Genomic DNA, 23,451 nt, shown 5'->3' with positions numbered 1-23,451 from the left:
GTGGGGCCTGATGGGTGAGGTCCTTGGGAAGGGTCCCCCGGGGCAGGATAAGAGAAGCCAAGGCTAAGCCCAAGCCTTGGATCTGGAGTCAGCTGGGGGCCTGGACTCTGGACTTGAGGTGGTGAGGGGACCTCAGGCTTTCAGGATGGGAAGAAAGGCAGACTGGACCCAGGGGGAGGGGCTGGGACTGCAGGTGGTTCTGGTGAACTCAGTGGCCGTAGACCAGAAGTTTTACTACCCCCAGGTGACCCTAGTAATGGCCAATGCCTCAAATGGCCAAGGACTTATATGGTCAAAGCCTCTAAGATCACAACTACCCCTTAGGAGAAACAGGCTCTCTGCTCATTGCCCAGGAGTGTGACATGGTCCTGCCCACGGCAAGGATCCATCAGAACGCGAGTTACCTATGATTAGTGGGCAACAATAAAATAATAAGGTTAAACCCTGCAAAAGTGTCTGGACAAGAGAAAATGTGACAAAAGACAGAATATTTGAATTAAGTTATATAAAATAGAAGATGACTGAAAGAGGACAACTAATGACTTATGCCTTAAAGACGCACTAACTCTGGAGCCATCTCAAGCCCTTGCTCAAGCTGTCCCCACCCCCTGGATTCTTACCCTGTGTCTAGTCTCATCCCCACTTGATTCTCACTTTGTGTCCACAGCACTGGGGTAAGGTTTATGCTTCAGCACAGTGGGCAGAATTGATCACTTTCAGCTACGCTCATTCATTCATCCACTTATTCTATTCACTCACACATTCAGCAAATATTTACTGAGCACCTACAATGTTCCAGGCACTGGGGTGCAGCAGTGAATGAAACAGACCCAAAGCCCTGCCCCTGTGGAGCACAGATCCTGGAGGATGTTTGCTGGCCTCTCTGTCCCCTCTTCTCAAGGGCAGGTGTGGTTCAGCGGGCACATGAGGACTGGGCAGCACAGTCATGCAGAGAAACATCCTCACTCATGCGTTTGGCTGCATTGGGTCCCAGAGCTCCCAGCAAATGACTTTTCAGAGCCTCAAGCTGCACTGACTCATCATTTCTCTGCCCTTATTCCTAGTCAGCTGGGGAGGTTGTTCATTTTTTTTTTTTTTTTTTGAGATCTTTTTCAGGACAAAAATCAGTGTGTATATTGTGGGGGCAGGGGGAGTCTCTACTCCCAGGTGGATAAGACCATATCCTTCCAGATAAATCACCTAGTCCTGGAATGGGGATTATACATCCATGTTCTCCTTTCCCCCTGCTTCAGTGCCAGGTGGGTTCTAAGCCTAGTCCCAACTAGAGCCTGGCAGGGCAGAGGACTGGCCCTGTGATGAATGCAGTGTAGGCCATGCGCACATGTGCAGGTGTGTCTGGACAGGTGGGGCCTTCTTCTGGATGTATACAACATTCAGAGCTTGGGCTTCTCTTCTTCCTACTGACTGACCAGGGCAGAACTTGGCTGAATGTTCCTGATCAACCCCCAGCTCTCATTCTGCCCTAATATTCCCTGCCCCACAGGAAAGGATCTGGATTCCCAGGGGGCTGGACCTCAAGGGTTGGGGCTGGGGGACAGTAACCTGAGTCCCTCTCCCCCATTTTTGGCTGCAAGAACCAGCTCTTGTTGGGGTGGGTGCTCCTCTTTCCTGGAATTCTCTACCCTTTGGAAACTCTTAGGTAGGCATAGACACACTCTTCTCTATAGTTCCTCAGGAGGGCTCTCTGGTTTCTGGTTGGCAGCCATGGGGTGGGGTATGGGGGGGTGTCTGAAGATGGTGGCTAGGAAACCCTGATGAGGCCAGCCCTGACTCTCCCCAAGGAGCACCAGTTGCCTCAACTCAGGTGGAGGCACCTGCATGAATCAGAAGAGACAGGGGTCAGCATCATTTGAGGGAGGAGGTGGCAGGAGCTGGCACTAACCACAGTCATACCTAGCTAGGGTGGCTGGAGCGGGCAGCAGCCTCCAGAGACAGGTGAGGGTGCTTAGTGAGAAATGAGGCCCACCAAAGGATTCTGACGAGGGCAGGACCTGGTCAGACGAGCACTTTAGAGATGCTCTAAGTGTGGACTGGAGAGTGGGAGAGAAGGGGCAGACCAGGGGCCAGGAGGAGATGGGGAGGCTGCATGGCCACCCAGGGAGCCCCGAGGGATGGAAGGCAGAGCAGAGGGTGGAAGGTAGAAAGACCACGTGGAGGCTGACTGGGTGGGCAGGAAGGCCTGGATGAGGGAGGGGGTGTGGAGGGGCAGGTGGGCTGAGGCTGAAAGGCCCTGGTGAAGAGGAGCTCACAGGCCCAAGGTCTTCCTGGAGGTTTGGGGCTCCCCGGTCCTCCCGAGCTTGGGCTCATGTCTGGACACCTCCTTCAGTCTGGCTGTCTCAGCCTTTGTAGGGCAACCTATCTCAGCCTCTGTAGGGACTCAGTGTCCCAGAACCTCTGAAACTTTACAGTCAGGCAGAGATTCAGGGTTTTGTGTGGGGAAGGTGGGGAGGCTGAACTGGACAGGAAGCCAGGCCCCTTCCGTGTTGTTCCAGAAAACACACACTTGCTGGGCATCCTCGTGGCCTGACCCAGAATTCGGTGCCAAGGATGTAACAGTGCACATGGGGTGAAGGGCAAGGCTCTGGGGCCAGACTGTCTGGGTTTTCATCCCAACTCTGTCCCTGAGCAGTTGGGTAAGCACGAGGAAGTTACTTCATGTTTCTGAACCCGGGTTTCCTCGTCTGTAAGATGGAGGTCATAACAGCAACCACATCATAGGTTGTTGTGAGAATTAAAGGTGTCAACAGGAGTAATGTGCTCAGAAGAGCGCCTTCTAAAGGTGAGGGGAGGTAACACCCTCTGCAAGTTCCTAACAGGCCTCTCACAAATGCACATGGCACACCTCCAGGGGGCGCCATGCATCTGGCATTATCATAGATTTTTTTTTTAGTTATTGTGACAGTTTTCTGGTAGGTGGCAGGCAAGGGTCTTGAGAAAAGGGTATCTTTAAAAATTTCACATTAAGTTGCTAAATCAGCCGCTGGCGGGGGTGTTCTAAAGTCATTCACAGTCGAGTGGGGGAGACAGACTTGAAAATAGACCAACAAGATGCTCGCTGGTGAGCTGAGTGAGTGAAGTATGCCATGCGTGGGGGTCGGCTGAGGAGAGGATCTGTTGGTCCCGAGCTACCCTGCTTCTCACTGAGGCGGGTGCCTCAGACCCCGGTGCCTCAAAGACCCAGTGTTATAGGAACCCCAGCTTCATGGGAAGCCTGGGGCTGCGGACGGCCTTGTTCCCAGGCCCTCTGACTGACCGTCCTGTCCACAGGCGAGGACGGGGGCTGCAGCTCCAGCTCTGAGAGGCCCAACTCCCTCTCCTCTGCCTCAGAACCGTAAAGTGCCTCTCCTGCCGCATTCAGTTCTGCTATGGCAAAGGCAGGCGAACGCAAAATAAATAACCAGAAGACCTCTGCGCGCCGGGCTCCCCTGGCTTTGCAGTGATTCCTGACTAGCTCATAATTCACCTCCCACAGTCCCCCAGGTGGCCCTCCCGCCTGGCCCACCTCCCCTGCTCCCAGCCCAGGGAAAACCGAGCCCCTAGCCTCCGTCTGTAGAGAGGATCCATAGCCTGTGCTGAGAACACAGTGTGTGCGTGGGGGGGATGCGGCCCTCCCCGACCTCTGTTGCCTCCTCTAATCAGCCATCAGCTGACCCCCTCATCCCCAGACATAGCATCTTGTTGTGCTGACGGTGGGGGGGCATCTTCCCCACCCTCCTGAGCAGGGGTGAGGGGTGATTTCTGAAAGAGGAGCGGGCTTTCCTCACAGACCCTTGAGGCTGAGCTGAGGTTCAGCTCTAGTGGCACAGGCTGTGAAGCCCTGGAAGACAGAGACCCTCACCCCTGTGCTGGCCTTTGTGGGGGCAGTTGGGACCCTCAGGGAGAGTCAGCTGAATAGGAGGAGCCACGTGTGAAGGGCCAGAGAAAGGGGTCTGTAGGCCCTGTCCCAGGGTTGATGCTGCTTCTATAAACCTCCTCAGGGCTCCTCACGGGCCTTTTACCTCAGAGGCCTGATGATCCCTGAGGGCTTCTGTCAGGCAACTGAGAGGCCAGGGGAGAAAAATGCATCTTCAGCCTCTCACTCCAGAAGCAGGTGACCAGCTAGCTCAGGAGAGGCTGCTCTGGCTGGGGCCCACTCCCTCCTCAGTGCTCCGGGGGAGCCCCAGGCTTGGGGCTGGGGGGCGCGGGGAAAGGAGAAGCCAGCCCTGCCTGCAACTCTGTCCTCGAGGCTTCACAGAGTTCCAAACTTCCTCCAAGAGAGGGCCAGAGAATTTTTTCCGGCTGTGCTGAGCTCCTCCAAAGATTTCAGCACATGGTTAATCTTCCCTCCGTTCAGAAATGCAGAGTAATTTGCCCGAGTGGGGATTTCTGCATATTTATACTAATGTCTGTGTTTAAAGCTTATGAGACAGAGAATTGCTGAGAGATGTCCATTAGCAATATATACAGACTGCAATTATTTCTTTATGGTGTGTGGTCGACTGCAGAATACTTTATTTCAATGGAAGTAGCAGGCTCTGCCTACTGTGTTTTCTTATGTGCCCGAAGAAATCAATAAGAACAGAAAAGAAGTAAAAGGAGGCAAGAATAAAAGGAGGGTGACCTTTCAGGATTCTGGGAGCCTTGAATATGCTATTCCAGGAACTGCCTTCATCCTTGGAATCTAAATGTGTGTGCCCAAGTCGGGGGTCGGTGGGGTGGGTGGGGAATTCAGTAAGTTTGAGACCATGGATGAAAACGTGTGAATCTTCTCCAGCTCAGAGGCGAAGCTCTCAATTCATTTATCCTGATGAGCCAGTGGGGATGCTCCATCAGAGACAAGCAAGAAGAGAACAAGGAGTGTCCTCAGAGGACCCCACTTCTGACCTCCAGCTCCTCTCTCCCCATGTCCTCCCCAGGGACAGACCCTCAGAAGGAAAGCAAGTTTTGATCTGAAACAAAAGAAGCCTCAAGCTGGAGGTACACAGACCAAGGTTTTCTGGAATCAGATTGGAATCTGGTAGAAACCCAACTTTTTCCTGGGGTGGGGAGGAGGGAGGGAGAAGGAGCTGTTTCAGAGCCAGTGAGCTGAGACTTGAGCCAATCAGACAGGGAGGGAAGAGCCTTGTTGGGGAGCTGTGGTTGGAGGGCCCCCAGCCTGGAAGAGTGTGACTGGGAGGCTGGGGACCTCTCGTCTCAAGTCCTACCTCATGCTCACCTCAGCGCCTGCTCCGCCTTTCCTGGCCTCTTCTGTGACTTTTCCGTATTGGTGCCCAAGAACTTAAGGCAGACAATTGCCCAGCAGGCCTCACAGGCAGATTGGACCCTTGTGCACTCTGGAAGAACGCCTCAGTTACCAACTTCTGGAAGGGAATCATTGAGCCTAAGGTGGTCCCCAAGATGCAGTAAGGGATGCTGTCCTAAAGGGCGTTTTGGATAAGAAAGGCTGGACAAGCCGGGATGAATAGATGCACATGGATGATTTCAGATTTTGTGTAACTGCCAACTGGTGCTGACTTTTTCTTGCCTTCTCCTGGGGCCCCAGGGCCCCTGGCTCTCTCCTCACACCCCTCTGTCCTCCCAGCTGGCCCTTGGCATAGCCAGCACATCTGGGCAGTGCCAGCGGGGCCACTGCTCGCCTCCTTCCGCGGTGCCTGCCATCTCCTGACCTCCACAAAGCCGGTTTTCATCTGTCGCCTCGACTTCCCCTCGGCGGGGAGGCACCATTCTTTTCCGGCCTCAAAATAGTTTCCTGAAGTCAGTGTTGACTTCTCACTGTCTTCTTGCACAAGAATCTTTTCCAAGAGGCGCTGGGGTCCAGAAGTGGGACAGATGGTCCCTTTCTTTTTATAACATGGCCAGTCTTTTGAAGTGAAGAACTATAAACACAAGTTTTGCCTTCAGCAGATGTTCTGTGGGCACAACAAGTATCACTTTGTGCTCTTCAGCAACTGTTAGCGGTGGTGGCTGGGGGGAGAATGTAATTGGGCAGAGCGTCGGTATGTGTTCAGGGGCCTGGGGGCCCTGGCATGATGGGCCCTCTTCGGTCTGGACCTCGTCCTTATGCTCGGCCAGTTCCAGGTCTCGACTTCCTGGGAACGGTGTCTGCTCCCCTTCCCTGAGCCCGAGGACCATGCAGCCCAAGATCCACCTGTGCAGTGGTTGTTTTTGAAGGGCTGGCTGACTAGCTGTGTCCTGTGCAGCTCTCCCACCTAGTCCTGAGGCCAGGACTAAAGGGTTCAGAGGCTGTGGGTTGGTGTGGGTGCTCTTCAAGAGAGCATGCTTCAGTTTGATCGCTTTTTCCTTTGAGCGATTTACCATATGGTTGTCTGGTCTCCATGGCTGTATTGGGCTGATTCAGGCCAGAATGGCTGGTCAGACATATCTGTTGAACTCCCAAGTAGCTGGTGGCTGTGCTAGATGTTGGCTGAAAGCCAGTTCCCAGAGCTCTACCCTGGTGCTCCTTGTCCATCGGTGACAGAGATATGAAAAGTGTTAGCCGCTCAATCGTGTCCAACTCTGCAACCCCGTAGGCTGCAGCCCATGATGCTCCTCTGTCTATGGAATTCTCCAGGGAAGAATACCAGAATGGGCTGCCATTCCCTTCTCCAGGGGATCTTCCAGACCCGGGGATTGAACCCAGGTCTCCTGCAGTGCAGGTAGATTCTTTACCATCTGAGCCACCAGGGACAGAGATATGAGGTGTCAGTAACTATATCTAGATGGATGTGCTGCTATTTAGTAGATTTCAAAAATTTTGCTCATTTAAAAGGGCATAAGCTCAATTAATAGACCTCGTTAACTTCAAAGATGTATCATCTTTGGCCAGAATTGGTTCTTTCATAGGATGACGGGCTCCATTAACTTTATTGCACTGGCAATACTTTGTATAAGGCGTGGGAGATGTAGCGACAGGAAAGTCTGCCTGACTTCCAAGCTCCAGTGGCTTTGGTGGTGGTCAGTGAATGCCCTGTCTGTGGCTTTCCTAAAATGCCCTTGTGTCTCAAGGATTAACTTTGGGAATTAAGTCCACCCATACAGTCACCCATCCATTACATGACACTTTTGGAGATGAGGAAAGAACCCAAGAATCATCAGTCTATATTGAGAAATATCAGACGCATGACTCTTAGAGACGTAAGACAGCCACTGTGGGACTTGCCCATCCTTACTCCAAACATATCTAGTGACAATACAGGTTCAAGGTGTGGTGTGTTGGAATGGGGTGGGCGTCAGAGGCAGGTAGTTTAGATTGACTTCCTTCTTGTTCTACCACTTATGCTTGGGTCTTGATTATATACCCAGACTTTGATTTTCCACCCAAGATCTACCTCACAGGACCACTGCAAGGATTACATAAACACAGAGTGAGTAGATAGTAAAATGTTGGCTCCCCACTCTGCCCTTCCGGAAGACAAGGGTACATCTATCAGCACTGGACCAGCCCCTGGGAATGGTGGTCCCTGACACACAGCCTGAGACCACTTGGCAAGTCCAGCCTTACAGCCTGGGTTGGTGTCATTACTGCAAACACCCAGAGGGAGGGCCACATGTCTACTTCTCTGCCTTCTGGGATGAATGACATTAAATTAGGAATCCTGGAGTCCCTGCTCACACCAAAAGAACCTCACCTTGTAAATAACTGTTGGTGGGTCTCGGAAGGTAATGAATATCTCCATATAGAAGAAAGACTGAAAAGACAGGATTCATTTTTGCATCAATCAGAATTTCTGAAAGTTGTCTGTTCAAATGGCCAGATGGTCTGAGAGCCTTCAGAGTCACCACTTGGTGGTTCCTAAATGTAGGGGCCTGTGAGGTCCTTGGCAACAAGGTCCTGGGGTTTGAACAAGAGGAAGACATCCTGGGTGTGTGAACTGGGCCACTATTTTGGCTCTTAGAGATTCTCTGGACTCTAATGGACCAACATGGCTGGCCACTAAAGGTGTTCATGTTTCTTGGAGGGAGCTTCGCTCTTTAAATGGGCCTCAACTTACTGAAATAACCACAATATAATGGCAGTTTTGAAAGCCCCCAAGTTAAAAGCAAAGCCCCAAACCACCCAACGTTGGAAGAGACCTGGAGGATGGGGCTCTGCCTAGGGAAACGTTAAGCAGGAGTGATGGGATGAGGGCCCTGGAGCCCACGTTACAGGATTTGCCCCTCTGCTTGTTTCTTCCCCATCAGTCCACATTCCTAGGGCCACCACGGACCTTGCCCCCATGCTGGCATCATGATTGGGCCCCCTCTTTAAGTATGTGGTACCTTGTCCCTCCGCTTCCTCTCATTCAGGCCTGGTGGAGCTGCCAGCCAGCACCACACTCCTATGGGCTGTGTGTGCCAGGCAGTGTGTACCCCCCTGGGTGGGTCCTGGAGAGGCACGGTGTTCAAGCCCAGTGCATCCAGGCAGACGCTGGGCCTGACTCTAAGTGGTGTTCAGTTTGCAGGGAGAGAGAAGCTTCTAGAGAGAACGCCTAGCAACAGAGGTTCCTAGCGGTTGGGGGTGGTCACAGGGAATTTGCTAGAGGTGGCTCCTTGTCCTAGCTTGGTGACACCTCTGAACCTCAGTTTCCCCATCTGTAACTGAGGGGGTGGCGGGACTCTAAATGATCTTTAAGATAATATCCTACGCTGATGTTCACTATCCTGGGGGAGGGGCAGAGGGTGGAAAGGAAGGGGATAGAGTGTTGCTTGGGAGTAAATTCCCACTAAAGGAGAGGCAGGCAATGAGCGCTTGGGGGAGAGCATAGCTGTGAGGTGGGTGTGGAGAGGCTGGGCTGAGATACATCTAACCCCTAGTCTTCAGGGGAAATAATTTTGAAAACTCAGTGGAAAGGTCAGCTTGATGCTACGCCCAAGACTGGGGGCAAAAGGGTATAGGAAAGGGGAGCTCTATAAAGAGGAATTATCTATAACCCCAACCTTGATGAGAAAGAGGAGGGAAGAGACCCTAAAGATTTGGTGGAGTGGACGGGAGGATTTTTGTGAGGTTGTTTTTTCTTTTCTCTTAACTTGGAAGTTGAAGTGTGTGCCTGGGTGTGTATGAGTGTGTTTTATACAAATAAATCATGATTGTTATAGAAAAGTTAGACTATGTGCAGTGTGATGCTCAGGACCAAGGGGGTGACTGTTGCCTGGTATCCCTTTAAGAGGTGCTTTGACAAGCTGGAGCATGATTAGGGAGGACCCCAGCATGGTAAAGGACCAAATGACCCATAGGATGAATTGCTGAGGTCACTGGAGATATTTGTAGAAAAGGAAATTCTGCCACCATCACAAATCTGAAGGGCTGTAATGGAGAACAGGAGCCAGCTTTGCTCTGATGGGCCCAGAGGGCAGACCATGGAAGTTACAGGAAGACAGTTCTTGACCATTTAACATCATAAACCATCGAGCTGTGAGTGGCTGTGGCTTAGTCCCCAGCAGGGGAGGGCAGATTCTTGCTTCTGCTGGATGGCTCTGAGATCCCTCCCAGCATGAAGGTTCTATAGAAATAAAAAATTAACCCCAAATATGGATGATTCCAATGGTGGAAAATACAGACAGTTCTCAGCTGATAAGGAATAGAGTGAGTGGCTTAAACTGGTAAAAATGATAATAGTAAATCGATGAAAAAGTTCAAATAAGTATCAAGCATGGAAAATACATGCAGTTACATTGTAACTGTCAAGTAAGTAACTTTGCTGTGGTGAGGGGCTACCCTTCCCATTTGCCAGCTCGACTGATATATGTAGCCTGTTATAGACTGAATCATGTCCTGCTGCTGTGAGGTTGCTTCAGTCACATCCAGCTCCATGCAACCCTATGGACTGTAGCCTGCCAGGCTCCTCTGTCCATGGGGATTCTCCAGGTAAGAATACTGGAGTGGGTTGCCATGTTCTCCTCCAGGGGATCTTCCTGACTCAGGGATTTAACCCCAGTCTCTTACGTCTCCTGCATTGGCAGGCAGGTTCTTTACCACTAACGCCACCTTGGAAGGCCCCTCTTCCCTAAATTGTTATGTTGAAACCCTAACCCTCAGTGTGACTGTATTTAGAGATAGGGCCTTTGAGGAGGTATTTAAGGTTAAGTGAGAGCATAGGATAGGGCTCTAATCCAATATGACTTTATAAGAAGGGGTTCCAGGAGCCCATGCACAGAGGAAAGGCCACGTGTGGACACTGACAGGATGGCTGTCTGCGAGCCAAGGAGAGAGGTTTCGCTGGAAAAACTGTGGGTACCCTGATTTTGGATTTTCAACCTTCAGAACTGTGGGAAAATTAACTTCTGTTGAGTCAGTCTGTAGTGTTCTGTAATGCCAGCCTGATCCGACTAACATATAGCCCATGACATTGGTCTTGCCGAAAGTGGTAAAAAACCAATAGGTGTTTGCCTGGGATGTGTGTTAGGTCTGGGTCTGGGTCACGGAGCCATGAGAGCATTGAGTGGTCACTGGGAAGAGGGGAGGAAAAGGCAGTGAGAAGCCAGTGGGCAAAACAAGATGGTCAACGGTGCTGTACTTGGTCATCCAAACCCCTGCAGGGAGAGCTACAAGGCGAAGAACATTCTGGTGCTGCACTGAAAATGCTTGGGCTTCCCTCTAAGATACATATTTTTAAAGAGAGTTACACTAAGAAAACAGGCAATGACAACAGTTTCAATAGATGGCAACCTTTTGGCCATTGTTTTCTTCAAGCAATTGACATGATGTTTTGTGTTCCTAACCTACTATGCTTGTATTATTTTCACATTTTCAATTTCTAGAATAGTAAGCATGCTCCTGAATGGAATGTAGTTGTAACTGAATCGTTTTTTGTTGAGCCAGGTTTGTGCTACAGTCTTACAGCTTGGGGTACTGCTACCTCCCCATCCCTGGGGAAGAGGCAGCAGGCATGCCAGACCTGCCCAGCTCACCCCTTCTTGAAACTCATCTCTAACCTTGAAAACTGAACTAAAAAGCCCTAAGGGTCAGCCCGACAGAACATGCCTTTCCTCGCAAGATAGCACATGTTGGTTGTTTGAATAGTGATCAGGCCACAGGAAACTTGCCATTAACGTATGTTACGATAGGAGAGAGAAATGTTTACCAAGACTTCCTGGATCCCGAGTGTGCATCAATTTCCCAGTTGGAAGCTAATGACCCCGAAGTGCTTCCTTCCCAGAGGAAAGCCCCTGAAGACCAAGAGGTCTTCACCTTGTAAGACCAGAACGGCCAGGGGGATTGAGGAATTGAACTTGCCCAACATCATGGACTCTTACTGTGCCATCACTGATGGGCAGAGGTAAAGAGAACTGCTGGGAAGCCCGAGCAAAGCCCAGGCTTTCTGGACCTTATGTGTCAAGGGTTCAGAGAATGAATTGCATGGGTGTAAATCAGCATAAACCACTAGTTGAACCTGTCCTTGATCAGGATGGGCGTTGAGGACCATTTGGGTAGATGTGTGTGTGTGTGTGTGTGTGTGTGTGTGTAAAACTCTGTGGAACTGAAGTCATGATTCTGGGTCCCTGGCGCTTATCTCAGGCCTTCTTCCTAAGAGCTGGTGTCTGTGGAACTACCTGCCTTCCACTTGCCTCCTCTGAATCATTTCAACTGCCTTTAAAGGCTCAGTCCACACTGACCTCTCTTTTCCAGCCCCTTAGCTCTTATTACTGACCCCCCCGTCCCCCTGCAAGTGGAATTCAGGGTCTTCCAGGGAGACCTCCATCCCTCTTAGCACCCAACATGGTGTTTGAAACCTTGTGGACATGATCACAGGACTTCAGGCTCAGCAGGAGCCGAGACCTGCACGGGGTGTGCCTCTTGTGCCTGGGAGAAGCCAAGTGTGGACTCTGCACACAGTAGGTGCCTAATACTATACACACATTGTTGTTGTTCAGTTGCTAAGTCCTGTCTGACTCTCTCGCGACCCCATGGACTGTAGCCTGCCAGGCTTCTCTGTCCATGGCATTCCCCACAATACTGGAGAGGGTTGCCATTTCCTTCTCCAGGGGATCTTTGCGACCCAGGGATCAAATCCGAGTCTCCTGCACTGGCAGACGGATTCTTCACTACCAAGCCACCAGGGAAGCCCCCTAGTTGCTCAGTAAACACCTCGTGGTGCAGTAGGGAGGGAAGTAACAGGGCTTGAGCCTGTCAGTGGCTTCTGAGTGTCAGGGATGCAGAACCTAGTGGTCAGTCCTGTTGGTGTCTGCTTGGGTCACAACTTCTGAGAGAAGACAGGGCTTAGGACCCTGGCAGCTGGCTTCCTGCTGTGGATCACCGTCATTTTCTGAAATCCCGGGAATGGAAATGATTCCTCCCTGCGCTCCCACTTGAAGAGCCTCCCCCACCACCTCATTCCAGTTGCTGTCTGGACTCCTCTGGCCCTGCCTGTCAGACAGTTAGGGCCAGAGTGGGATTTCTGAACTGGAAGATGCTCAGTGGTGATTTGGGGCTGAAAGCCCATGTCCCACTCCGGGCTTACTGAGGAGGGGCCCCGGGCACATCACTCTGCCTGTGCCCTGTTGAGCAGTGGGGCCCCGAGAGGGACAAACGCAGACCGGGGCTCAGGTCCCAACGCCTGCTCCAAGCATGACACCGTCGCTGGGTGGTCTGACCGCTGTGCTGCATTTTCCACTTGCCTGGTTCATTTATTGTCAAATGATCTGTTAACAAAACCGTTAAGCCCTGGACAATCCTCGAATTAATGATTCACAAACCCCTTGAGGACAGAGCCCGGTGAAGGCAGGAAGGCCTTCTGTGGCAGGCTGGGGGCAGGAGAGGAGGAAAGACCTCATGGAGATAAGATGGACTTTCAGATTCCATAGGCTCTGAGGCACTTATTTCCTGGGGGAGCGTGTGTGTTGGGGTGGGAGCTGGAAAGGGGAAAGTTGTCATGATGGCAGGACTGTGGGTTTGGTCCCAGGTCTGTGTTGAGTGTTGTGTCAGTCAGAGCTGGGAGATTATTTTGGACAACCTTGCTTTAAAAATAACGGAGATCCTGAGCCAAAGGTGCTTCAGACAGTATTCCCTGCCTCACCGCCCAGCATTCTTTAAATTTATAGTAGTGGCAGTAATAACAACAGCTAACATTATTGTAAGCATACAATGTGCCAAGCACTGTGTTTGGGCTCTACATACATTGTTAAATCCTTAAAGCAGGTCTAAGAAGATGGCACTATTATTATATCTGTGTTACAGATAACTTAGAGGCTTAGAGATACCAGGTTTCTAGCCAAGTTCATTGGGTTAGTGGGTAGTGGAATTTGAATTCCACCCAAGCAGTCTGGTGCAGGACCTGGGCTCCTGGCCACCTTTCATGCTGCCAGCCACATGCTCCTCACCCCCCTTCACCTACAGCCTTAGTTGTTTTGTCTGCAGGAGTGACATAATTCTATTTGTCCCATCTATTGATATGGCCATGGGGGAGGATCCCTGCAGTGCCTTGGGCACCCCCAATATCAAGCTGAAGGTCAAAGGACGCTGAGAGCCCCTGTGGGTCATTAGGAGAAGTCCTCCCAAGACAAATAGCTCCTGGAATTAGGAGGAGGTTCCCAGCAACGGGCTGGTTCCTTCTGGTTGTTATGGTGATGGTAGGGGATTGTAAAATGTTACAATGAGAGAAGGCAATTTTCTCTTGTACAAAGTGGACCTCTGGGAACTAGGTGCTTCAAACATCATGATGTTAATGTAATCTCCTAAGACTCTGGAAGGCAAAATGGTCTTTACTTTCTCACATTCCCCTGGGTTCCTAAAAGGCCATGGACACTGAAGGATGGTCCTGTACCAGGAGTAAAGAGAATCATAGCAAAGACTTTTATATGTAATTATGAAGGGCTGGGCACTATTCTAAGGGCTTTATGTAAAATAAATCACTTACTCCTCACAATCGTAAGAAGCAGATTCTATTTTTTATCCCCCTTTTACAGATGAAGAACAGTTTCTTCATCTTAAAGGCAGAGTTTCAGCTCCCATATGCTCTGGGGTAAGGATTAATATTTTGGTGGAGGTGCTTGGCTACAGGAGGAGCTTTGAAATAGATGGACTTCTGTTCCCAGAAGCATGGGGCAGGTATGGGGGGTACCAGGAAGCTACAGAACGAAGTCTCACATAGACTTCCCTGCATGCCATGACCCTCAAGTACTAACCTGTTTTCACCATACAAAGGGATGAGGCAGCGGCAGAGAAGTCACAGGACCTCGCTGGATAATTCCCACCCCAGGGCTCTGTGCCTTCATTCCTCTAATTCTTCATTGTTTAGCACCAGGTACTGGCTTGGAAACGGGTGGAATGGGTTGGAGTCTGTGCCGGCCCCCAACCCAGGACCTCACAGTCTAGTTGGGAGAATGACCCAGGAACAGGCAAACTGTATCATAAGTGCTCAGCCAAGGCCCAGAGCAGAGCTGGACAGGAGAGAACCCAGACCGCGGAATGGCTACAGGGCTGCCTGCTAGCAGAGCGATGAGAGATGGTAAGAGATGAAGCTGGGAGGCAGGCAGGCAGGAGCTGGATGCTGGAGCACTGTGTCAAGGGTTGGGTTCTGTCCTGAGAGCAGTGGGGCCGTTGGAGGCATTTGGCAGGGAGTAACAGAACCAGACCTGTGCTTTGAAATGATCACTCTGGTGGCAGCATGGACCCTGGACGGAGGGGTTGTACGGTTGAGGCCATTGATGCAGGCCTGGAGTGATGTTGGCTTGAAAGGTGGGAATGGAGACTGAGAGGAGAGGGCCAATTTAGAGGAGGCAGAATCAAAGGACTTTCCAAACTCAGTGCCTAAGGGCATAAGGAAGACCATGGGTTTGGACTCTGAACTCCTGCATGGATTCAAGGTATCATTTCTGAGACAGGTCTGTGGCAAGGTGATGTCAGTTGGGATATTTGTGCCTCTGGGCTAAGCGTGTGTGGGCAGACAGCTTTATCCTGCATCCCTGGCTTCTTCTAGAATCTATATTAAGGGAGTGGGTTGCCCTGGTGTGTCAGAGGCTGGAGCAGGGAGAGATGAGATTGATGCTGAATGCCAGGGCTGGGGGTGAGGAAGATGACTCATCCCACTCCCTTTTAGGGATGGGGACACCGCATTCCTGTTAAGCAGCTTGACCAGGGGCTGGCAGCCCCGTGAACAAGCTTGGGCTTCTTCCATCTCCTCTGCCCTGGGGCGGGGGCCCTGCTTTCTGTGTCTTTGCCAGCTTCTCTCTCTGCTAAAATCCCCAAACCTGGGGCCTGTGTCAGCAGGAGCAACTGGGTTGGTGATAAGCGGGCCCAGTGCTCTGCACGGTCAAGCCTGTGATCTCATTCACGTCTCCTCTCTGCCTGATGATTGTGGTACTGTCATCCCATTTTCAAGATGAGGCAAGCAAGGCTCAGGGAGGTTAGGAGTCTTGCTTCAGTCACACAGCTGTCCACCCTGTCTCCAAGTCCCTTTCCTGGATCCTGTTTTTGCCCCTTGGGAGGCTGGGGCAACCGCTGTCCAAATAGAAGGTGGCAGAGGATAGACAGAGCTCCATGGTGTGGAGGTTCGGGGGCAAGAGTGAAACAGAGGAGATGCAAAACCCATAGGGAGGGGCTGCCCACAGACCTACTATAGGTCTCCCCAGCCCTGAGAACCCTCATGGCCCTTCACCCAGGGCCTATGAAATCTAAAGTCAAAAGAGATAAGCTTCTTCACTTCTGGTCAACTTGGATTTTGCTTTTTGGTCCAGAAACCAGAGGGGACAGTTGCAGCCTGGCTTGTCTCTCCCTGGACATGCAGATGAAAATACAATAGCCTTTCTGCAGCTCACTGCTAGGTCCAGTGTCTGGGGCTTTCAGGGGTCTCTGGTCACCCTCCTGGCCACCAAAAGTCCTTCATGGAAGAAGGCAGGGGCTAGAAAGAATGACAACAGTAGCCTGCTCTGCAGTGACACACACATAGCTGGGTTCATGTGACACTGGACTTTGCGGGTTCACAAGTTCTGATGCTGGTCACCACCTCTGCCTGTGGATCAGCTCAGGGGTGCAACGCAACAAGACCAACAAATGACTCAGGTATTTTCTAAAAGGATTTGAGTAGAACTAAATCTTCGTCCCCCCTTATCACTTTGCACACATAAAATTTAATTAGCTTTCAATATATAATCTTAGAAAAAAAAAGAAAAGAAATCCTACAGATTCCTCCCTCCCCAAATTGTTCTTTGAGAAAGAAAGGAGGTTTATCTCAAGTTTCTTAAGAAAAAATCTATAGGCACACAATGCATTGAAATAACATTCATTACAGGGAGCTGCATGCAAACCGGCTTCTCTAGTCAGAGATGAGGGACAATCGCTTGACCTATTGCAAATCAAAAAACATTTCCCCATCACCTGTATTTTTCAACTGGTTAAGTTTTAAATGAAAGCCCTAACGCCCTTTCTGGGAAGGCACACTAACAGAGCCCCAACTGAAATTTCAACTCAGTCGATGGGAAGATAATTACAAGAAACAAAATGTGAAATTTAAAATCAGGGCACTAATGAAGTCTAAAAATACCAGTGGCCCATCCTTTTGGCTGGCAAGACCTGTTCTTCATGGAGGGGATCTTTTCGTAATTACTCGGCTCCGTGAGAGACCAGGTTGTCATGTCAAACAATAGTAGGAAAAATCGCGGGACTTTAATGAGCTAGATCTCAAGGAGTTCTATGGTGGATCTTATTATAATGCCCGGCAAGCTTTCAGACAGAGAACAGGAGAAAAGGAAAGTTCTTTTTTTTAAAGTAGAGTTCTGACTAGTGTTGATGCTCTCATGTGGGGCCTCTTGGTTCCTGCTCAGAGCCAGCTGCCTGTCATTTAGGAGTGTGAAATCAATTGGACTTCGGAGATGTAAAATCCCTAGGGGCAAAATTAAAAGTGACCCAAATCCAAACCCACGTGGGCTTGTCAGGAAGATGATTCTCACGTAGCAAGTTTCGAAGATTTGGTTTCAAAATTCGGGTTTCTTATTTTAAAAAATATGCAGTTGTTTGACATTAGATCTGACAGATAAATTATAGCTTTAGCAATAAAGGCTTTTAAGATTAGAAATGAAAGGAGAAATTACCTTAAAAAAAAAAGAAAGAAAGAAAAAACCCACTCAGGCTTGAGTTGGGAGGCATTTGTGCATGCAGGCTTCATTGTCTTTCTTCACCACAAATACCGGGGGGAGAAATCAGCTGACGAGGGCCGTAAATAGAGAAGAGAATTCAATGTAATTTCTGGGGAAACAGCCAGTTCACTGGAGAACTATGGAAGTTGGTGTGATGGACAGGTCACCAGGTCACCAGCTGGGGAATCTAGTTGGCTCCCCAGAAGGCAGGGCTGTGAACACTTTCTAGGCCCACAGCATTCCCAGGCCTGGCATGGAATTCACACCATAGTGGCCAGAAGAGCAAACCCCACCAGGGGCTCCTCTTTCCTCCTTCCTGTCTATGGGCTCAGGCCCATGATAGAGGATGGTTCAGGCTGTCTGACCCTACATGATGTTATAGGCGTGGCTCTGCAGGGCCTGCAGGCCCAGCGTGAACAGGAGCTCAGCAGGGACCTGCCTTGACCACCTACATCTTCATGATCTTATGAACTCAGATGCCTAATGGTGATCAGATGTGCCTACGCCTGGTAGCTTCAGGGGGCAGGGTATGTTAAACCCTAAACCAGGAACCGGTCCTGTCTGGGCCAGTTACCTTTTTGCACAGAACCAACACGTTTTCCTGGGGGGATGCTTGAAATTGGCAAGGCAGCAAGAACTTCATCGGTCCTAGGAGTTTCCCTGGGATGGAGTGAGGGTGGGGTGGACACACACTCCTCCCCCCACCTGACGGTGAGAAGAGGGAAATTCTGGTGGTGTTTCAGGCCTTGGCACAGCCTTGGGCGTAGCCGGACACCCAGTACCCCGTGTGTCACAGTTGGTGGCATATAAACTGTGGGTAAGTTTTTTTTTTTTTTTCCAAAGGGAGAGGGAGCTTAACCAAAACAATTCAAACCAAAAAAAAAAAAAAAAAAAAAAAAACCCCAAAAAACAATGTAGTCAATTTTTTAAAAAAGATCTTAAACAAAGCAAGAGTTTACCAAAATTTAGATGTAATTTTCTCATTTAAAACTAGTGCTGATTTCCAAAACAAAGGCAGTCAGGGCTCAATCAGATTGGGAATTTAACCCGACAGAGATCTAGACACGGCTTTGTTGTTGGGACGCTTGACAAGGTCTGGAAATTGCTCGCAGGGATAAAGATAGAGATTCAGGAGAGCAGGCTGGACGAGAATGGCTGGTTGGAGCCCTTACTCTGCTAAGACTCTGGTCTGCAGCCCCCCTCCCCATCTCAGAGTTCGTAAGTAGGGAGGCTGAGGCATCTTGCCCGAGGTTCACACTTCCTAGACCATCTACTCCTCTTTCAGAGGGAGCCTGGAAGCTCAGCAGAGCAGACCACCCACTATGCATCCTCTTGTCCATACCTGGGTCCAGGCCTGGCTGCCCTGCCTTCCCACTCAGCAGTAGCAGAGGCCCAGCTGAGTGGACCTTGAGGGGATGGGCGAGTCTAGGGGTATGTAAGCTCCCCCCCTCTGTCCCCCCAGACTCAGCTGCAGCCCCAGGTCCTCCCAGCTGCTCTGCATCCCGGCTGGCTGCCAGACCCCTAAGTCTGGTCAAGAGTGAGGCTGGTTTGCTGACACCCTCCGCTCTAAGCCTCGGGCCGGGGCCCAGCCTAGAACCATATCCTGGTGTCTTCCCTCCCCCGGCTCTGTTCTCAAGGATCTGGAATGAAAACGGGTCCTGGGGAAGGGGGTTAAATGAAGGCTGGAGGTGCTGTTTCTTGGGGTCTCACAGAACCACCCATGGGTTCTCAAAACCAAACATTCAGCTGCCTCAGGATGGGCCGGGGAGGTGTCGGGGAGGGGTCTTCTGGGTCTCATTTCACACCCCTGAGCTGCTCTCATCCAACGCACAGCAGTGGGTGCTTTTCTGGGCCGGGGGGCGGGGGGGGGGGGGTTAGGGAATGGGCACACAGCCAATTCATGTTCTGATTGTTTTTATGAGTGGAAAATGGAGAAGGCCCCCGAAGGGACTGTTCTAGGGGGCCCTAAGAGGAGGATTTCTGCTCATGCTGCCTGTGGCCTGGCCTTGGGTCAGATGGGAGAATGGGCCAGGGTCGGGCTGAAGGCGGAAGGCCCCGGACTTGGCAGGCTCTCCCCTCCCTCCTCTGCTTGCCCACCCACGTTTTCCTGCCTTCCTTGTCCTGCCCTCCACCTTCCCCTCTGCCTCCCCGGTCTAAGACCCAGCTGTCCCGGGCAGGGAGGCCCCACTGAAGCCTGGTTGGAAGCAGTGAAGGACTGCTGGGGAGCTGGGCACCAGGAACCAGGCTCCTGTGCATGCTGTGGTGGTGACCACACACAGGGGCACAGGTGCGGGCACATGGGAGCGTGTGGGCAGCAGGACTTACCTTTGGGGTGCCCGGGGTCCGTGAACTCATACTTTCCCACGCCAATGGTCCGCAGCATCTGCAGCCCGTGGGCCGAGTCTGACGTGGGGGGCCCATTGGTGGCCGGGGCACCGCTGGGGAGAGTGGCAGATGGCTGGGCCGGCGGCGGTGGAGGCAGCAGGGGCCCTGCCATATGGCCGTTGCCCACGGCGGTGGGTCCCGGGCGGGCTACCTGCCCGACGCCTGGCAGTGTGGAGACAGCCAGGGGCTGTGGGCTGGCGTACAGGGCCTGGGCAGGCATGTTGACCACCACGCTGCTCAGCGGCTGGGAGGGCGGCTGTGGGAGTGAGTAGTGGCCTGGCATCAGCGGGAGCTGGGGCCCCACGTGGGGAGGCAGTGAGGGGGTCACCCCGATGACCGGGGCCTGGACGTTCACCGCCGGGCTGAAGGTGGGAGGCTGGGCCACTCCATAGGAGTGTGCAATCAGGGCAGGCTGGCTCCCGGCGGCCACTGTGGTCACCCACGGCCCTGTGCCTGCAAGGGAAATGGAACAGATGTCATCTGCTGGTTACACAATTCACTCAGCAGACACCGACCGACTGCCTCCAGCCCTGGGCCGAGTGCTGGGGTCAGAGAGGTGAACCAGGAGCCTGTGTCCTTGGAGCTCACAGACTAGGAATCCGTGATTAGATGAAGCCCCACTGGGTTGGCCCTCACTAGTTGAGTGATCTTAGGCAAAGCCTTCCATGAGTAGATTCCTCATCTGCCAACTTCACCGAGTTGCTGTGAGCAATGAGATGACACCCAGAACGAGGCACCCAATTTTGATAATGAGAGAGGATGGAGAAAACTAGAAGCTGACAAGTGTCTGTGAAGCAGTGCCAGCAAAATTCTAGAACGGGCCGCTAAGGGGGCTTGTTTCCAAGCCTGTAGAATAGGAAGTGGTGTCGCTGTGAGCTAATATGGTGTCTTTAGGATAAGGCAGGCCATCTGGCACTCAGTCCTCTGCAGGACTGGTAGGGAGCCTGGAAAACCACATCAGAACTTCAGAGCACAGCTGGTGAAACCTTGGGTAACTCCACGGTGAACATATAGAGAGGTAGAGCCTCAGAAGTGATTGACTCATGAGCCAGTGAATGGCCCAGAGGATGCTGGAGACATCAAGGGAGGTCTCTAGTGATGTGCTCACCTTTTCTATCAGTGATTTGGATGATGGAGTGGAAGACGTATGACCAAGTCTGCAGGTGACATCATGTTGGGAGGGTTAGGCACAGGTCAGCAATATAAGCAGGAAAAGATGCTAAGAGTCATACAGGAAGATATGGACATGGTCTTGCTCTTGGGTCCCCCACACCCAGCTGCTTAAGCCAGACTGTGAGGAAATGGACAGAGTAGCCCCCTGGACAGCCTTGGGGTCTTACTGTTGAGAGAGCATGTGATGTGGTTACCAGCAGAGCAGAAGTGAGGTGAGGCTGCAATCATCGAGGTAGAGGGGTTGAGTGAAGAAGGTACTGCAGACCATTCTTGTGTTCTGTGTGTTGGTTCTGAGGGATGCAAAGAGAGGAATAATGCCCAGGAAGGTGAAGGGACTAGGCTTGAGGGCATGTTCCTCCTGCAGAAGACTTGGAGGGGGATGAATGGGGGTCTTTAGATTTCTGTAAGGCTGTGGTGTGAATGGCCAAGCTCATATGTTTTGTGTATCCCAAAGGGAGGCCTGGGATCAATGGGAGATAACAGGGAAGGTTTTTGTTATGGTTGGAGCTGTCCAAAGAAGGCCTGAGATGCTATAGGAGGCGGTAAACCCCCAGTTCCCAGTGAGTGGAACCTCTCAGTTCTCATGTAACTGTTGGCAAAGCAAGACCTCACTGGATGGATGACTTAGGAAATTTTATGAATCAGAGTAGTGAGATTTGGGAATGACTAACCAAAATAACTCAAAGCAGATTCAGAGTCACTCCTATGTCATTCTCTCTCCCTTATTCTTCCCAGTATTTTCTTGAGCAACAGAGAAAGGGATAGAGACACAGCCCAGGGGATCACACACAGCCACACACCCCCTGCCCCTCCTCCCTGTCCTGGACACAGCCTGAGGTCCGGGCTGCTGCAGGCCATGGGTCAGGACCTGCTGAGGAGCTCGGCCACCCAGAAGGTCTCAGACACCTCCGCCTGCCCCAGCCGGAGGGTAGGTGTCTCCGTCCACCCTGAAGTACACACCTGGATTGTCGCTCTCCCTCATCTGTTTGGAGGGTGGCTCATCAGTGTCCCAAGGCGTGGACTGATTGATGGGTGTCTGCCCCCACCGGATGCTGGTCGTGAGTCCCTGGGACTGATTGTCTGCTTTGGAGATGCCGGGGGCCTGGAAAGAAGCAGAGCAGGGGGGTGAATACCCACCGCCTGGCAAGAGTCCTGCCCTGGTGCCCAAACCCCAAGCAGTCCTCCAGAGGCAGAGACCTGGCCCTGCATCCAGTCCCTCAAGAGAAGCACAGGGTGTCTTTGTTCAGTAGCAGCAGCTGTGGCCTCAGCTAAGTTCCTGGCCTCCAGGAACACCCAACCTAACCTGGTGCCTCCCCCATCACCTGAGCTATCAGAAAGGAACGAGAGCTTTGTACTGTGAGAAGTAAAGTTCCCTCAGTCCTTGGGTCATTAATAAACCGCATCAACCACGGATGGGCAGGTATTGAGCACCAACTGTATACTCAGTCCAGGCCCAGGAACACCATGCGCCCAGCCTCTGACTTGTGAGAGGACAACTCTCTGATGCATTATCGCCAGGCCCCATCGTGCCTCCATGCCAGCCTCCAAGGCCCCCAGCGTCCCACTCCACAGAGGAGGTGTGGAAAGGTGGAGACTGGGGCCCCTGGGAGGACAGCACAGGTCCTGACACCAGGCCAGAAGGCAGGGAGCATCTTCTCTGGGACCCTCAGCTCCTCCCTACAGAAAGCAGGTAGGCTCTCTGCCCCAGGATCTCATTTACTAATTCATGTATTTAATGAGAAAACCAACCTCAAGGCAGAAACAAACACTAGGACAGCATTGGTCTCCCTGAGCTATCACTTTACCATGGAATATTATATAGTCAATAAAAATGCTTACTCCCTAAGGAGATGGCAAAATGTTTACAGTATAATGCTGAATAAGAAAAGTAGGACATAAATGACACACGTATAACCTCACTGGGTAAAATAATATGTGCAGGAGGGAAAAATCCAGGAATGGATTAATATGGAAAAAAAGTCTCAGGAATGTCATTCTTGGGTGAAGGGATTCAAGGACACTTTTATTCTTTTGTCTACAGCTCAGTTCAATTCAGTTCAGTTCAGTCGCTCAGTCGTGTCCGACTCTTTGCGACCCCATGAATCGCAGCACGCCAGGCCTCCCTGTCCATCACCAACTCCCAGAGTCCACTCAAACTCATGTCTATTGAGTTGTTGATGCCATCCAGCCATCTCATCCTCTGTCGTCCCCTGCTCCTCCTGCCCCCAATCCCTCTCAGCATCAGGGTCTTTTCCAATGAGTCAACTCTTCGCATGAGGTGGCCAAAATACTGGAGTTTCAGCTTCAGCATCAGTCCTTCCAATGAACACTCAGGACTGATCTCCTTTAGGATGGACTGATTGGATCTCCTTGCAGTCCAAGGGACTCTCAAGAGTCTTCTTCAACAACACAGTTCAAAAGCATCAATTTTTCGGGTCTACATCTCTGTATTTGCCAAATTTTCTACTATGGCCATTCCCAGTATTTATAATATTATAATATTTATAATAAGAAAAAAAAAATCCAAAAGACACGTTGGAGAGTCCCGTACTGGGACGTGAGGGGTGAGTCTCAACAAGATGGTTCCAGGATGACTGACCAGAGCTTGTTTGAGGGTAGCCAGAGCCCAGCCAGGTTGGGGGTAAAGTGTGAGGTGGAGTGTGGGCAGACAGTCACCCACTGGGGACAGTCACAGAAGGCCAAAGGGGCCTCCAGGTGCACCTGCAGGCCTCTCTCAGTGAGGCCACAGGGCTCTGGACCCCTACTGGAAGCTGACTCAGCGACCCAGCTGGTGGGGTGGAGGGAGGCAGCGCCCCCTTCTGGGCATCTCTGAGCAGCGGGACT

At 51.4% G+C, this 23,451-nt stretch overlaps 1 protein-coding gene across 3 annotated transcripts in view; it reads right to left on the bottom strand.

Moving 5' to 3' along the window:
- Positions 1 to 23,451, bottom strand: part of KLHL29 (kelch like family member 29) — a 330,305-nt gene that overhangs the window by 48,793 nt on the left and 258,061 nt on the right. For all 3 annotated transcript variants that reach the window (XM_061154885.1, XM_061154887.1, XM_061154886.1), the window contains exons 4-5: positions 21,568 to 21,709; positions 19,375 to 19,887 (exon numbers count right to left, since the gene is read on the bottom strand). In XM_061154885.1, coding sequence (XP_061010868.1) covers positions 19,375 to 19,887; positions 21,568 to 21,709 — 655 coding nt within the window. The remainder of the gene's footprint in view (positions 1 to 19,374; positions 19,888 to 21,567; positions 21,710 to 23,451) is intronic.

This window comes from Dama dama, chromosome 11 (assembly GCF_033118175.1).
Source record: "Dama dama isolate Ldn47 chromosome 11, ASM3311817v1, whole genome shotgun sequence".
Lineage (NCBI taxonomy): Eukaryota > Metazoa > Chordata > Mammalia > Artiodactyla > Cervidae > Dama > Dama dama.
This window is presented reverse-complemented; position numbering and strand designations above follow the sequence as displayed.